The sequence below is a fragment of the Melitaea cinxia genome, chromosome 1, assembly GCF_905220565.1.
Source record: "Melitaea cinxia chromosome 1, ilMelCinx1.1, whole genome shotgun sequence".
In the NCBI taxonomy this organism is placed as follows: domain Eukaryota; kingdom Metazoa; phylum Arthropoda; class Insecta; order Lepidoptera; family Nymphalidae; genus Melitaea; species Melitaea cinxia.
Genome location: NC_059394.1, coordinates 17,658,437 through 17,675,894, shown reverse-complemented (window position 1 = coordinate 17,675,894; position 17,458 = coordinate 17,658,437). Strand labels below are relative to the sequence as shown.

The 17,458-nt window shown below is 32.1% G+C and overlaps 1 protein-coding gene across 1 annotated transcript in view; it reads left to right on the top strand.

Moving 5' to 3' along the window:
- LOC123658131 (oxysterol-binding protein-related protein 1-like) overlaps positions 1–13,986 on the top strand; it is an 81,912-nt gene extending 67,926 nt beyond the window's left edge. Inside the window, exons 15-21 of the mRNA XM_045593589.1 lie at positions 1,871–1,986; positions 8,936–9,078; positions 10,106–10,306; positions 11,240–11,429; positions 11,993–12,109; positions 12,788–13,002; positions 13,597–13,986. Coding sequence (XP_045449545.1) covers positions 1,871–1,986; positions 8,936–9,078; positions 10,106–10,306; positions 11,240–11,429; positions 11,993–12,109; positions 12,788–13,002; positions 13,597–13,705 — 1,091 coding nt within the window. The 3' untranslated portion in view covers positions 13,706–13,986. The remainder of the gene's footprint in view (positions 1–1,870; positions 1,987–8,935; positions 9,079–10,105; positions 10,307–11,239; positions 11,430–11,992; positions 12,110–12,787; positions 13,003–13,596) is intronic.
- Positions 13,987–17,458: the final 3,472 nt, after the last annotated feature.

Sequence of the window (17,458 nt, the reverse complement as noted above, 5' to 3'; positions counted from 1 at the left end):
GAATCGTACAGCCAGCGCAAAAATCATAAGGCAGTTCAATCGTAGCATTACGATGTTTATTTCCGCTACTGTCGTGTGGGTGGAACTGCAAATGGGAGCGATATATATATGTGCTATAACATATAAGGCATTTGAATGATATGAAGTATAATATGTTGTTTACTTTTCAATTACACTGGACAAGTTACTTTCGTTATTGTTTCGTTATTTCCTTTAACTGGTTGTACTAGGAAGGCACAAAGTACGCAGGGAATGGAAGTGATATCTTAAACACAGGTTTCTAGTTAGGAGTCCGTCTCTACCTTCGTTTGCAAACAGCCAAGTTATGACCTTAATAACGTCGTAAGTTAATTTTACTACAGTATTATATTATGTTTTATTGTGTGGGTTTGTGATTTTTAACTAAAAACTGTACTATATATTTGTAGTTCTGTACTATGTTTCGTGTTGATTGTATACCAATAAACAAAAAAATAAAAAATTTAATGCAAAATGAAAGAATGCTATACGTTACAGATTTATACCCGAAACCGAACAACTTGGGCACAATACTTTCCTAATTACGCTTCCCCAAAGTACTTGGTTGTAGAAAAAAACACAAAGACCCATTGAAGCCCGCCGCGGTTTCAACAAGTTGGCTCCAGTTGTTATAAATTTTGTTCCCGAGAACAATTACCTTCACGTCTTTTTTGCCTTTAGCTATTTTTCTTTACGTTTGAATTAGTTATTCAGCTCGACTGGCCAAAGTAAAAAGAGGACAAGGTTTCATTTCCTAAGCTTGAAAGAGCTTTAGGTATATAATATAAATTGCGCTTTGAGAATAATAAGTTCTGTTCTCGGTAGCAATTCGCCTTAATACCCTTTCTGTAAAAACCTAAATGATAACATCGATTCGAATCTTTACACACATTCCGTGAAAAGTCAAAAGAATTGTTCGATCTTTCTATAGGCGTGTTTTTATTACATTGTAGTTAAGTTTAATTAATGTTATAGTGAAATAGCCAATAGGTATTGAGTATAGCCTGTAATATTTCCATTCTAAATTTAATGTACGTTTTATTTAAAAAAAAGTGTGTGCGTACAAAGTACACATGTCAGAAGTGAAATTTCTTTGGCAAACTAATTGAAATAAATAAATAAATAATTAAAAACTAATTGAGAACTAAGGTGAACCGAGGCACGAAGCGGGTGACGTCTGTACTGGACGAGGTAGGCGGTAACATAATTAAAAAACGTTGCACATCAAAATGTCGCACATCTTCGTGACGTTTTATTCGCAAAAAAATTACCCTCATGAGCCTAAAGAAGTTTCACTTCAAAAAAATAATGTACTTAAGAATTAATTACGTTATATAAATAAAAACGTTCCTGTTACTTTCATTTATAAACAACGAAGTACTATATATTATAAACATCTAAAATTTCTCTCTTTTTCCAATGAATTTCCTTAGTACAAATTATTATTTCCACTCCTACTCGAAAGACAGTCCACGTAATGGAAAATTCCGTAACCTAAATCACCCCTAAGCTCTAGACTTCATTACAGTCCCGTCAAACCCACCCAGCGAGCGATGTGTATTTAGATAGGCACGCAGCTGTTTACGATTGATAACGTTACATTTGTGTTTGATTTTACCATTATTGGTCTACGAGATTAAGATGCCCGTAAATTTTCCAATTTGCAGACAAATTTAAATGAGACTAAAATTTCACGTATTATAAGTTAAACCTATTTTTATTTGAATAGAGAATTCCATTGAGTAATCTCACGTAAGTACGTCTTGTCTAGTAAGTTTATAGAAAGTATATTACACATTAAGACCTAAGTGTTTATGATATGGATGTTACTAAGTGCTGTAACGTTTTACAGCGTTCGCGGTAAGTGCTCTAGCGTCGAACTGGGAGCGTCTAGGAAAGCCGTTCAACCCTCTGCTCGGCGAGACTTACGAGTTAGAGCGACCGGAGTTCAGAGCTGTGTGCGAACAGGTAATTTTTTTTTAAGATGTGCTTTTCAACTTTCAGGCTCACTATGAACATTTTTACTTTTATGGAACTTGAAATTCTCCATATTTCTGTGACGTAGCCGATGCAATGATCCCGGTTGATCTGTGTTGCCCGTTTATATCATATGTGCTTAAAATGAAATTGTTACACCTTGCAACATTGTACCTCGAAACTATTTTTAAAAAAATTAGGAAAGTTATCTATAGTTCACACTGAAGCTAAAAATATAATTATTTATTTTTGCCTTCATTTACCTACATACAGACGGATATAGCTATTAAATAATTGTGTTTGCTCGCAAACGAAAAAAAAAACCGACTTCAATTACATCGACAAGTAATACAACGTAGATCGACGAAAAAATAGTCAAGCAACTACGCGTTATCAAAGATTACTCAAAAAGTAGTTATTAGATCTCGATAAAATTTATATGTGACCACATGATAAACATCAGCTTTCGATTAAATTAAAAATTATCAAAATCGGTACACCCAGTAAAAAGTTATTACGGATTTTTGAGAGTTTCCCTCGATTTCTCTGGGATCCCATCATCAGATCCTGGTTTCCTTATCACGGTACTAAACTAGGGATATCCCCTTTCCAACAAAAAAAGAATTATCAAAATCGGTACATCCAGTAGAAAGTTATGCGGTATAATACAACGTAGGTCGACGAAAAAAGCATCAAGTAAAAACGCATTATTAGATATAACTCGAAAAGTAGTTGTTAGATCTCAAATAAATTTAAATGGGACCAATTGGCACACACCACCTTTCGATTAAAACAAAATTTGTCGAAATCGGTCTACCCGGTCAAAAGTTCTGATGTAACATACATTAAAAAAAAAAAAAAAAAAAAAAAAAAAAAAAAAAAAAAAAAAAAATACAGTCGAATTGAAAACCTCCTCCTTTTTTGGAAGTCGGTTAAAAAGTCAGATCATTTAGGTCAGTTCAGCCTATTGCAGTTCTCTGCTGAACATAGACCTCCCCAAGCTCGCGCCAGACATTCCAGTTTTCCGCAATCCTCATCCAGCCTATAACAAAAAAAAAAGAAGTATATTTTTTAAAAATTTAGAAAAAATTAAGATAATAATAAAAAAAACTGTAACCAATTAATTAATAGTACTTGCTTATAAATAAAAGATAACTATAAATTTAAAGTGAGGTAATTACATTAAACGCGGCGTTAACTTTTGGTTTTCTCAGACTTATGTCGACCCGAGGCTGTTGTTAAAATGGAAACCTGTAGTATGAATTAATTTTTTTAGGGAAATTTTATTTTTACAAGAAGGTTACTTTGCCAATCACTTTTATATTTGAATACGGTTTAGAGTTTAACAGTAACAGAATATACGTTAATCAAAATAACATAAACGACAGTAAAAGTAATTTTAAAACCTTAAAAATGCAATAAAAAACCATATTTATTTATTATTATTATATGCACAAAACTAATTCGTATAACAATTATTATTATCTGTGCCTGATACTTCACTAGGTTACATATTTCTGTATCGTCTTAAAGTAGAAACATTTTTTGTTTAAAAATATTTACTTCTCATTCTGTTATGAGATAATTTAGCATATAATTTAATCACTCCAAGTGACGCTTCTCTCAAGTTTCTTCGTTATAAACTTAATCGTCTTCAAAGGAACATGAAAGCGACTTCACTTATGGCACAAGTTTCACGGCTGTATCGTTGAGTGCACTTCAAATTATTACTTAGGGCTTGTGAAATTGTTTGTGATTTAAGTGCGTGGAATGAGAACATTTAATGAAATTACTTAACCACCACCCTGGTGTAGTGGTGCGAGCACTCATCTGAAATACCGACGGTTTGCGGGTTCGAATCCCGCTCATAATGGATATTTATTTTTGTACAAATGTTCCTTTCCGGTTTGTATGTCTGTCCTTGTGGGACATATCCGCCAACCCGCAATGGAGCAGCGTCGTGGATTAAGCTCCAATCCTTCTCCTACGTGAAGAAAGAGTCCTATGCCCAGCAGTGAGATGTTGCAGGCTGAATTTGTGCATAAATGCATGAAATGAAATTACTTATACTGGATGGATAAAAGCGAGAGGCAATAACCATATACAGCTGTGTTCCTTCAAAAGATGGGGTTCTGTAGGTGTAAAAGATAACGTGAAGCGTGAATTTAAAAAAATTAGACTATTTTTAATTTTGATTTGGTTTAAATAGACGAGCTACTTTGATAGCCTCGTTCCGCATGATACCTTTCGTGAGCGCATAAGGACGGTTATAATTTACAATGAAAAAACATTGAACGAGAAAAAGAAATCGTTTCAAATAAAAACATATAAAACGCCTATTATTAACTACAAATACTAACAGACACTTATAGCAAATGATTACATTTTTACGCCTTGTATTTCTTACTTACTTTTTGATTTATTTATCTTTCGCTTTTATCCATTTTGTGTATGTCGAAGTTCGAGATTCTATACGAAGTCTCAATTAGAATTACGATTCAATTTAAAACATGTTTAGATAAATTGCGACTGTCTTTTGTTTTCTTTAATTCAATTGTACGTTTTTATCGCAATATAAGGTTTATAAAATTGTAACTACTTACGTTACTGATTTTCATTTACTTAGATTGAAGGCTTTCAACAGTAAATGATGACAATCAATAAGATAAAGTGGACGATTTCACTAATGTGACAGTAGAATGGAGAGGACATTGAGGAGAATCAGAGCGAGAGATCAGTGCGATTTACTCATAAAATCTTGAAGAACGATGTTTTAATTTCTTTATATATATTCAATGAAATTAATAAATTTATGCGCGTTGGCGCAACGGTCACAGACATGGATTGTACCTGTTGCGCTGGCGGTAGCGGGTTCGATCCCCGTACATGACAAACATTTTTATTGGTCATACAGGTGTTTGCCGTTGTCTGGGTGTTTATGCAGTCCTTGTGGATCTCCCCACCGTGCCTCGGACAGCACGTTAAGCCATCGGTCCCGGTTGTTATCATGTACACCTGATAGCGATCGTTACTCATAGTAGGGAATATATTCGCCAACCCACATTGGAGCAGCGTGGTGGATTAAGCTCTGTTCCTTCTCTTACATGGGGAAAGAGGCCTATACCCAGCAGTGGAATATTACAGGCTGAAGCGTAATAAATTTATGATATTGTCAACAGGTTGTAGCATATATTTTTAATAGCGCCTGGTTTCGTTCCTGCTGATGTATAATAGCACCGTTATGCATTAGCGTTGCTATTTACTTTTTCTAGGCGACTGATTTAAATTTTTGGAATACCCTCGTATTGTATTACGTCGCGGTTCACCTTAGGGGGTAGTAGTGTCGCGACGCGCTGGGTTGGCGGTATATAAGCCTCAGGGCGAGTGTTTGCGGGCCTTTTTGCTCTTTTCCTTTTTGGGTTGGTTTCTCTCGCCGTCTTAAGATCTGTGTGCAATTAATTGTGGGTGAGGCATTGTAGTTTCTTTTGGTATAAGCTTTGCTTTAGTGTAAGTTGATTTTGTGAGTTTTTGGAAAAGAAGATCAGGATTCTGTAGGATTTTTTTTTACTCTCTCTCTTGTGTCTCGTGTTAGGAGTTGTGGGTGTCTCTCTAACCCAACGAACAATTTTTTAACACGTAGCACTGGCGCCCAACGTGGGGCCTAGTAACTAGGCCCCACGTTGGGCGCCAGGTGAATGATTTTTACCGTACGGAACTTACCGCGATTGTCGTTTTAAGACTTACGATATTTCGATGACGTCCCAACAAACATTTACGACGTTGAGTAGACGTTTTGGTGACAACTTAATGTTATTTAGTATAATCGTATAAACGACATTAGAACGTTTACTCGACGGCATTAGGGCCCATTTTATTCAACTTAAGGCGCTAAGAGTTTCGTGTAACAGTCATATAAATACCTATATAGTCGCATAGGAGTCATATACACGTTGGCGATTTGACTACATGTCATGTAATGATAGCTGTCGCGGCGTGTATTCGACTTCGTGTCGAGTAATAGCACACAATATGACGTTTATCTAACGTATTCGTTGTATTATTGTCATTTAAAGATGATACTTTTATATTGAACGAATGAAAAATTGTAACAGATTATAAACATAACACACACTAATTGAATTTGGCAGTTTTTTTGACAGCTGAGTTAAAATATTGTATTTTTTACTTTGTTGAGGTGATAAAACCATTTCATCAGTTACAAACCATTGTGCAATCAAATTTACTGATTAATTTGAGGTAACTTTGTAACAAATTTTTCATGCGCTTTTAAAATTTTAATGTTTTCGTATATTTTTATTAATAATTTATTAAGTGACTGCGTTATATGACAACTATATAACTTCCCGACGTATATACTGCGTACATATTGTAAATGTGTACGCCATGACAGTTGATTTAGGGATCAATAATAAAATAATAAAACGCCTAGCTAACTTATTTCAAATAATTTATATTTTCAGAACAGAAGAATTTACGAGACATATAACTTAGTTAAGTCTGAATAATACTTTTTTTTAGGTAAACCCCACAATTATGATCCATATTTATGCGGATGTTGATAAGTTTTTATCGAAGATGGACTTCATCGAAATGATATGCGCACATTTGAAATGGCCGTGGTCATTAACTCATTTTATATTTTGTTCTCGTTGTTATGGATGTGGTTTCCAGATAGCCCGTGGAAATAGACCGTTACATTTAGTTTTAACAGACAAAAATGTAAATAATTTATTACGTTATGGGTTATTTTGGTGCCCCGACTGCAAGTATTTTGCTATCTATAATCATTTTCCAGAAGACGAATGCGAATATTGTAATTAGTCAATAATGTGGTAGGTGGGTAGGTGTGATACCTAAACCTTCCACTTGTAAATTATATAATTATTTAGCAAGCAAAAAGATTACAAATTTGAATTTTATTATTTGTTATGTTGCGATTTTGTACCTATGTTCTTTTTGTGACATTTTATTTTTTGTAATTTTTGATGATGTTATTTGATAATTAAGATAATTTAAAAGAAAAGTAATAAAGAGAATATAAAAAATATATATAAAAGAAGGTTTGTAACGATTAACGCACATTAACGGGTTTAAACGTGATTAAAACTTTTACTAAAGTCTTATTATTAGTTTTCAAGAAATATTTATAAGTTGCCTGTTGTATAGTAATTTTGTATAATCTATTGTGAGATTATTAGCTACATAAGATGTTTCAATATGGCAAACCAAATGAAGGTATTAGTTTGTTAATTTACATTTATGGATCAAAAGGCGATTTCAGTTTTTCCAAATCTAGCAATATTTCAAAGCTTCGCTTAATTTTGATTTCAAATAAGTGTTACATTTTGACTAACTTGAAATATTAATAACGTTCTTGAGGATAAATAAAAAATTAAACAATTTTTACTACCTTTTTTATTACCTATTTCTTAAATGTATGAATAAGCGGAACATAATATATATTTGAGTTGTATGAAACACTAACCAATTTACACTTTATATCAGTAATATAATATTTGGCTTCAGTTTTCGAAATTTCATCCTCATATATCATAAATATATTAAGATATGAAGATTTCATAGGCGTTTCATAAACATTGTTCCTTAAGTTTAAAATTAGATTTCCATTTATTTGAATACATCCCTCGTTGCAGGTAGCAGAACGCAATTCAACAAGGTAGTTGTTGTTAGCCAAAAACCACTTATTTCCATTATCAGTTGAGAGGATAAAGGTTTCAAGTTGAATCACTGTCTTGAATTTATTTCCATATTTGTAACTTTTCATCGAAGGATAGTTCATAACTATCCTTCGTAGTATCGTTTCTTAAGTTTTCTACTTCAATATTATATCTCTCTATTAATCTATTAGCAATTTTCTGAAGTGGCCGATTTCCATTTCTAATCATTCTCTTTATTTAACTTAATTTATTTTCAAAAGGATAAGCATTGTCTTCATTTTCGGACGCTGAATAACTGTCTTCAACTTCAGAATATGAACAAGAGTCCTGAACTTCGGCAAATGAACTACGGGGTACACTTGTAGTATTTGGGTTAAACTTGCATTTACCTGTGATACGGAACCCTTCTTATTTGCCTCAGTCACAGCTTGAGCTTGAGTTCTATTACTTTGTATGAAAGTACGTGCTTGAAGCGAATGATAGTTGTTTTTAACTTTTCTTTTGAATGCACCACTTCTTTTAATACTTTTCCAATTTTTTCGATTCATGTTGTACGAAACAAGTAAATAAATTTTAATATGACTTTGATTTCAAAATGGTGGAAGTTGTTTACAAGGTTACTATAACCCTTTAATATGAGTATTAATTAAATAACGGTTGTATTATCATTTTTGTAATACTTTAGGATGTATACAAGTTACACTAGTACACTTATTCGACTTATATATAATGGTTACAAGTACTACGTGTAAACAATTACTATTCGTTTAGCAGATGTTTAAAAGGTAATTATATGACAAAATTAATAGTATTATGACGTTTACACGACGAAAACGTTTACACGACGAAAAGTTGTATATGCAAGTTTTATAGATGTCTTCATAGACGCTATTATATGACGATTGTAAAGAAATGTCGAAATAACGTCTATACGACAATGTTATACGACAAAAAACCTATATGTCTATTTGGACACATAATGCACCATAACATGACGTAGAGTTACAAAAAATACTGTAATATAACTTTAATAAGACTCAAAGTCATATAATTGTTTGATTATATGACAAAAATGTTTGTTGGGGTAGTAGACGCGGTCGTTACGAAAGTTACCATAACATAGAATCGAAAGCATTCAAAGTGGCCATGAATGTACGGAAATTATAACGCCGAAAAAAATTAAAATAATTTCTTTGAATACCTAATCAGGGAAATCAATGATTTTATGATATTATCAACAGGTGTCGCACCACCCTCCAGTATCGGCTTTCCACGCCGATAGCCCCCACTTCGTGTTCCACGGCTCTGTACACCCTAAGCTGAAATTTTGCGGCAAGAGCGTTGAGATTCAACCTAAGGGACATGTCACTGTTGAGCTGCCCAGGTACAATTTCAATTTAATATAGATACGAGTTTATTATTTCATATTTATATCTTCGTGCTGGATAATTTTAAACGTAGGTATCTGTCTCTATATAACATCACTTCCTTCACTTTTAATTTTTGTATGTCTTATGACTCGGCTCGTGTTATAGGTAACAGCCACAGGTAAGATTAACACAGGAACAGGTAACAGGTACATATATATATATATATATATATATATATATATATATAGCTATAACTCTATATATATATATATATATATATATATATATATATAGAGTTATAGGTATAGCTACTTTTTTTGATAAATGAATACAAATATTTCAAACAGACACAGGCGTAAACCAGACACGCCCATCAATATAGATACATATTATATTTTTAAGAAATGCTAGTTACTCGATAAATTTTAAAGAAAAGAACAATAACTGCATCAGTTTATAAAAATACGCTTTATTTCATAAAAGAATAAATAATCAGATACCTTTGTTATTGTTATAAAACATTAAATATTTGAAAGAACGATAAGATAATGAAAGTTGAGCTGTATTTTCATTAGGACTTTAGAGACTTAAGATAAGACATTTTCTAATAAAAAGTTTTAATCCCGTGCTTCGTAAGGCGAAGCTTCTATCTCTTTACAAAGGACTTGTTTGTTGAACTTCATACTTTAAGAATTGGTGTTCAACCCTTCACCTGCTTTCGGAACTGTAGCAGAAAGGTATTTACAAATATTTAAAAATAAATGAAAAATATAAGAAAGTTCAAGGATTTCGTGTTGATAAATATGTTTTGAATATAAATTTTTCTTAAAGTGTGCTTCAATTTGTGATGAGGTATTTTATTATTGCTAACAAATCAAATATATGTACTAAATAATAAACAATAATACAAAATAGAACTCATAGACAACATGTCACATGACACAAAGGTGGTCTGATTACTATAAGAAATATTTAACAAATAATCATAGGTGATAGATATTTGTGAATTTAATAAAATATTATTTATTTATTTATTTATAGGTGGGGTGAGGCTTATACCTGGACCAATGTGAACTGCTGCGTACACAACGTGATCGTTGGCAAGCTCTGGATCGAGCAGTACGGAGCTATGGAGGTGACCTGCCATGGTGGCGCAGGTCTTAAAGCGAACCTCGCGTTTAAACCAGCTGGCTTCAACAACAGGGATTTGCACAGAGTCGATGGATTCATTGTTGACCAAAGGTGCTTAGCTGATTTTTTTAAATACTATTATTGCGTTGTATTATTCTGTTTGCGAACGCTGTTTTACTTTTGGTTTTTTATTTTTTTTATTTTTTAAACATATGTAAAAATGATAAATATAAAATTGCAAAATATCAACTACGGATTTTCTTGCCGATGCCGTCTTTTTCACTCTGACTCACATCATTTTCTCACTCACATCAGCCACAGTTCACTACTGGACATAGGCCTTTACAAGTTCACGCCAAAAATGACGTGAACTCATGTGTGTTGCCCTTAGTCACCACGCTGGGCAGGCGGGTTGGTGGCCCCAGGGCTGGCTTTGTCGCACCGAAGACGCTGGTGCCCGTCTTCGGCCTGTTTTTTTTTTATTTTATTTTTATATCACTAGGTCGGCAAACAAGCTTACGGCTCACCTGATGGTAAGAGATTACCGTAGCTTATAGACACCTGCAACACCAGAAGCATCGCAAGCGCGTTGCCGACCCAATCCCCAATCCCCCAGGAACTCTGGTCACCTTACTCACCAACAGGAACACAATACTGCTTTAAAACAGTATTATTTTGCTGTGATCTTCTGTAAGGTCGAGGTACTACTCCAGTCGGGCTGCTCCATAATTTGAGCAGGAAATTCCTGCTGTGCCCTACCTCAGTTAAAGCAGCCTGTGTATTTCATACTTCACACTTTCACTCTGACTATAACTAATTTATTAAAAACTTATATAATTTGAATTAGTCGACTGATTATTCCAGAATGCTTTTGAAGCCTACCATGTAAAATCAGCTTTTTACTGACATGTGATGCAAATTTTTATTTGTAACCGTAACATATTAGAGTAAGTATGAAACAGACACAGCGCTATAGGTACTAAATTAAAAAGTAGGTTGAAATCAAAATGACTGAGAAATAATACAAATTCTCAACTTTTCCAGCAAAAAGCGCCTGAAATACCTTTACGGTAAATGGACGGAATATATCAAGTGCTGCAGCGCGGCCGCATATGAGCAATGGGCTCGAGAGAAGGGCGAAGACGGGCAGACTCCATCGCACACGCCTAAGAAGGTGCTCGCTAAGCTTAACAGCTTCAAAGTGGGTGCACTTCGGTCTATGTCTATACAGGATGTGAGTATTCATGGTACTATTTTAGACGAAAGTCGTAGTGTGTTCGAGCTTAGGTGTGAAGTTAGGTTTAGTAAACAATTGAAATCTCAAACAAAAAAATAAAAACCGACTTATACTTATAGCTCAAAAACTTCCCATCAGGTCTCAATCTAAATACATGGAAACCACACGACAAGCAGCTAGCTCTGAAATAAAGTAAAATAACAATAATCATCAAATATACCCATTAAAAAGTTACGAAGTAATATATAAAAAATAATATAAGTAATATGTAAAGAAAAAAATGCAGTCGAATCAAGGGATTCCCTCTTTATTTTTAATCAGTTAAACATACAAATATTCATTTAATTTAATACTCAAAAAGCTCATTATGTCAACCGTGAATTAAACTTCCAAATTTTACGCTCCTATGACTCTATACCACTATTTGCATGTGCTAACTGAATTTTAATATTAAAGGCAACACAATATCATAACTAATACTTTTTATATTATTAGTAAAAGTTTCTCGTGAAATACGTGGGTAAAATATGACATAATTTTTTTTCGTAAATTAATTTCAGAACGATGAAGCAGAAAATTCAGAAGAAGTACCGAAACCTGACGAGTCCTATAACATTGACATTCCAGGATCCGTGACGCTCTGGGAAGCTCGACCGAGACCCAGCAGTAGTGCTCAGGTGATTAATGTTGTATAGAAATTTAAGCCCGATAGCGATCATTACTCATAGTAGGGAATATATCCGCCAACCCGCATTTGAGCAGCGTTATGGATTAAGCTGTGATCATTCTGGGATATTATAGGCTGAAGCGAAGAGATTTGAAATCAAACAGATAATTACACCAATTGAACTTAAGATGTGATTTGTTTAATATATAATATAGAGTAATAAATGCCTTATACTTAACGACCTCAACATACAGGCCCGGTGTATAGACCATACTAAAAAAATAGATATTTGTCGTAATCTGGACATTTCTTTGGTATTGTATTTTCAGACACCAAAAAATCATTCTCATATTAATGGAATCCAGTAAGCTCTACTAATTTATATTTTAATTTTATATTACGGGTAACATTGAAAGGAACTGAGGTAGGACACAGTAGGAAATTTCCTGCTCAATATATGGATGGTAACATACGGTAATCACTTATCATCAGATGAGCCGTACGGTTGTTTGCCAACCTATTTATATACAAAAAAAAAAGAATAAAATATACCCGTCAACATAAGTCCGCCCATTGTATTTCACAGTCTGTAAATGTCTTTAAATATGTTTAATATTTAAAATGTAGTTGTGGTGTACAATAAAGTGTAAATAAATAAATTTACTATAATATACAAATAATTTTCCAGTATTACCAATTCACTGAATTCGCGATGTCGCTGAACGAATTAGAACGAGACATGAAGGGCCAGCTGTGTCCCACGGACAGTCGCCTGCGACCGGACATTCGGTTGTTGGAGCAGGGTGACATCGACGGAGCAGCGGCCGAGAAGACCAGGCTTGAAGAGAAGCAGCGATCAGCGAGGAAGGTTCTTAAGAAGAACGTTGATGCTTGGCAGCCGAGGTATTACAGACAATTTTATATTAATTCTCTACATAATTATGTGGGCCTAAATTGTCTCGTAGGAAGAACGTATTGACTAGTTACGATGGTTGGTATCACTTATGTTTGTTTATGCAAAGGCATTCAAACCTCTGATTTTGGACAGCTATGAATGAAAACAAAGAAAATCTGCGTGGTTCGCGAAATTCTGATTTACATTTATTTTGAGAGCGGTTTAATAAATAAATACATAATTTAAGTCCTTCAGGAAGACAACACTACAGTCCAATAGTTTAATTTATAGTAAATTAACTTTTTTCTATTTGACTTATTTATATATACGGAATTATGGTTCATTTACAAGATAAAACGCACATTCTTTTATTTACATATAGTACCAGCCTAACTAAATTTTTTAGACTACAATGGTAGTTATGGCTCCATTTTATCGACTGTCTTTTAATTGCCTAGACTTTTTAGAACATTAGTAGAATCATATAAGAAAGAAGCACTGAATATTTAAGGATAGTAGAAACTGTTATAGTAAGCACTGACAATTTGATTTTCGCAAAATAGGTAAACAATAAGATAAAATTAAAAAACTATCTGTTCTAGGTGGTTCAGTCAAGGCACCAATCCTTACACGAAACAAGAGGACTGGCTCTACAACGGAGGCTACTGGGACCGCAATTACCAGCATCTCAAAGATGTTGATATATTTTAAACCTTCTATTTCAGCCTTGTTGCTATATTCAGAAAACGATTCGTTTTACTTACGAATCGTTTTCGATATATAGAACCCAGGCTTTAGTCCTACACAATACATATATGTCGTAAAGTTTTTGATGTCTAAAACGAGGTAACGATGAAATAATAAAAAGTTTGATAAAATGAACATTCAAAAATGAGCACCGCTAGCTATGTAGTTTGAATTGTAGTAGTTACAAATGTATTTCGAAGTTTTGTAAACGTAAAAAATGGTATATTAAAACGTATATATAAAAATTGAGTAAAAATATTCGCCGAAGGCAATTATTTTATATATAGAGTTATAGAAGCACAGTTTTAAGAGCCTGGTGTTCACGATCAGCTTTTTCACGGTCTTCCTCTTACCTTTTTCTCTTCCATATTTTTTAAGTTGAAAAAGATAGCTTGAATATTTTTTTCTTTATTAAATTAACTTTAAATTTCAGTAACAATTAAATTAATATACGTATGTAAGCACTAGATATCAATTTTGATCACCTATTTTCTTTTTAAAACATTTCTAATATAGTCATGACAAATAGTATTTAGGAATATAACAGAAGTATCATAGTCATCAAGTAGTTTGATGTATCGTTAATAGTATCGAGGAATATATTTATTTTTAATATAAATTAGCGAAATGTATATTTTTGCTAGCAAATTATTTTTGTTTTAGAGTTATATTAATTAATATATATTTCGGAATTATTTACAATTCGACACTCGTAAAATTGTTATTATTTATATACTGCGCTAGGTAATAAGTTCGATACTTTTGGACAAAGCTTGCTGTGTTTGAAGTTTTGACAATTATCCATTGTAGTGGGAATTGCATTTGCTAGTTTGTCGTCGCGAAGATACTTCTGAATAATTCAAATAACAATAAATCGACGAATTTGTTAATGACCTGGGTATGAGATTAAAAAATAACGATGAGTGACAAAATAAATTTGTAAAATTTCTAAAATATGTAAATAATATTCTTTTTATTCAAGCATGCAATTACCATAATCTGTAAAATTATATCAACAGGGGCACAAAAAGAGTTGTAGCTTTACCTCATTATTTTATAAATAGCAGTACGTTTAAGTGTTTTTTATTTATTTATTATTCTACATATAAATATTTTAGGCACAATTCATTATGTAAACGATATAATATAAATAGAGTAACAGCGCGATAGCCACTTTTATCTTATAAATAAATTCTCGACGGTATGCAAGAGCACTTTTTGTTTTTCTTGGCAAAATTAAAACAATAATAATTTCCTATTATATATTTGCAATGTTGATATATCTTAATCGTTTTGAATCTTTATTTTTTAATAAGTATAGTTGGTATTTTATGTATTTTATTTTTATATTATTTTTTATTTGAGTGACAATATCCTTAATAAAGTTGTTGACTTAAAATATTTAAAAATAAAAATTCATAGAATTTTTACTTAATATTTATGATGGTTCGCAGAGACAATTAATTAATTGACACATAAACGTACAAATAGCACGTCATTCTTAATTTTTAACCGTTGGTAATATGTTCGCAATACAGATAATATACGTATAAAAAAATTAAAGTTACGAGCTCATAATACATTTTATCCTCAATTTATATAAAACTAGCTGACCCGGCGAACTTCGTATCGCCTAACAGTGACTTTTAAGTATTATCACAAATCTTTTATATGGGAGTATAGAAAAGTGTTGTTTTTAAACTTTTTCAGGAAATTTAATTTTTTTTTTAATTTTTCTCTCCGTAAGAACCATCCTCGTACTTCAAGGAATATTTAAAAAAAAGAATTAGCGAAATCGGTCCAACCGTTCTCGAGTTTTGCGCTTAGCAACACATTCAGCGACTCATTTTTATATTATAGATTAGTATAAAAAAAATCTATTAACGCTCCAATTTGAAGTTTTTGAAATATATTGTTTGCAACTCTTTTAAGTAAATTAATTTTATGTAGCAAGGAAAAAATCTACATACATATACATAATACGTCAAAATGACATTTATATACTTCTGTAGTATGTTTTAGTAGCATTATAGCCAAATTTCGTAGTTCCATTTATGACTTAATTGTAAGAACTGTATATAAATATTTTTGCATTATAAAATTTTATTATAATGAAAAAAAATGGATTCGAAGTTCAAATAGGAATTAGAGAGAATAGAATGTGACATGTGATTAGATTTTAATGTTTCATTGGTTTTAAAAAAGGCCTATGTACACATATATTTTTTGCATTTCTTACTTTTAACTTTACGTAATATATTAGAACTGTTATTTGCTAGTTGTTAAATTTAAATAACTTATAATGAAGAGGCATTTTTTTTTACTGTTTTTTTTATTCGACTCAATACGAGTATATATGTAAAATAATTGTTTTATATTATGGGAATTATTGAAGGCAAATATTCTTGTTAAAAAAAATTATCGATATGCAGGAACAGTGTAGTATAATATCCTGTATAATATTTAAGGAATTAAAAAAAAAAATTAAACACCTAGTCAATATGCAAAGCCGTGGTATCGTAAATTACAATTTAATAAAGTAAGGCTATTGCAAAAAGTATCTGTGTACACAGGACTCTGGTCCTTAGGCTTGTGAATATCCTAATTATATCATAAAATGTATACACAAATAAATAGGATGCCAATAAAAAATAGAGTTTCAATAAAATTACCATTACTATCAATCGTTTATTTCATTTGCTCGTACTAAACATTCATAACGCAACCCGCATATACATAGAGATACAGTTTTTTATTGAATCTAATCATACATTTTTCATGCGATAAAATTTCATTGAAAATTTAATAAAAAAATAATAAAATGGTTGCTGATAAAGCTATCTGGCATATAAATGTATTCAACAGATTTACATTTTTCTATCTCTCGACCTTATTGCTTAATTACAAATAACTTAGCGATATTTATATTCGCCACCTGTGAATCTAAAAGCTGTTGTTATTTTCTCGAGATAACAAGACCGTAACAACCTGCTTTCCCTCCCTCCTGCTAAAATAAAATTTAACAGCAACCAGATAAAACAGGTCCTTAATTGAGTTAATTTTCTTTATCAATCAATGTCTACTCAACATAACAAATCTACCCAAATTTTATTGTATTATTAAGGAGAATAATAATATTGTACACTCAATTTAATTGAAACTTAAAATAAATATTTTTAGTCATGCTTTGATAATTGGGTTAACTTTTTTTTTATTTAACAAACTGAAAATAAAACAAATAAAAGTTTTAGATTCAATAACAAGATCATGTTTGCCTTTGAATGAATTCATACAATATTTTACTTTATTATTATAAAAAAAAAAAATTGAATCGATAATTTTACTACCAACACACCCCTTTCCAGTATAATAATTTATTTATTGTATTAAAAAAGAACTAAAACATCTAAGCGTCCAGTACATCGGTTATTTTGAAATGTCATAGTTCCAAAGATGAAACTGTAGAAAACAAAAAGAAATGCATAAAAAAACGACTAAAACAATGACAAATGGCACGTTCAGTTCCGAATTTATCACTGGCTGGTGGAAAGTATACAATATCTAAATGACCGTCAGTACAACAAATACAGGAACAATATAAATGTGTACAAGCTTATACATACGAAATATAATCGTCGATAATATTAAATGACATCATAAATTTGTTGTGTCAAGTTATCATCACAAGTTATCGTCACGGTGTCATTTTTAATTATT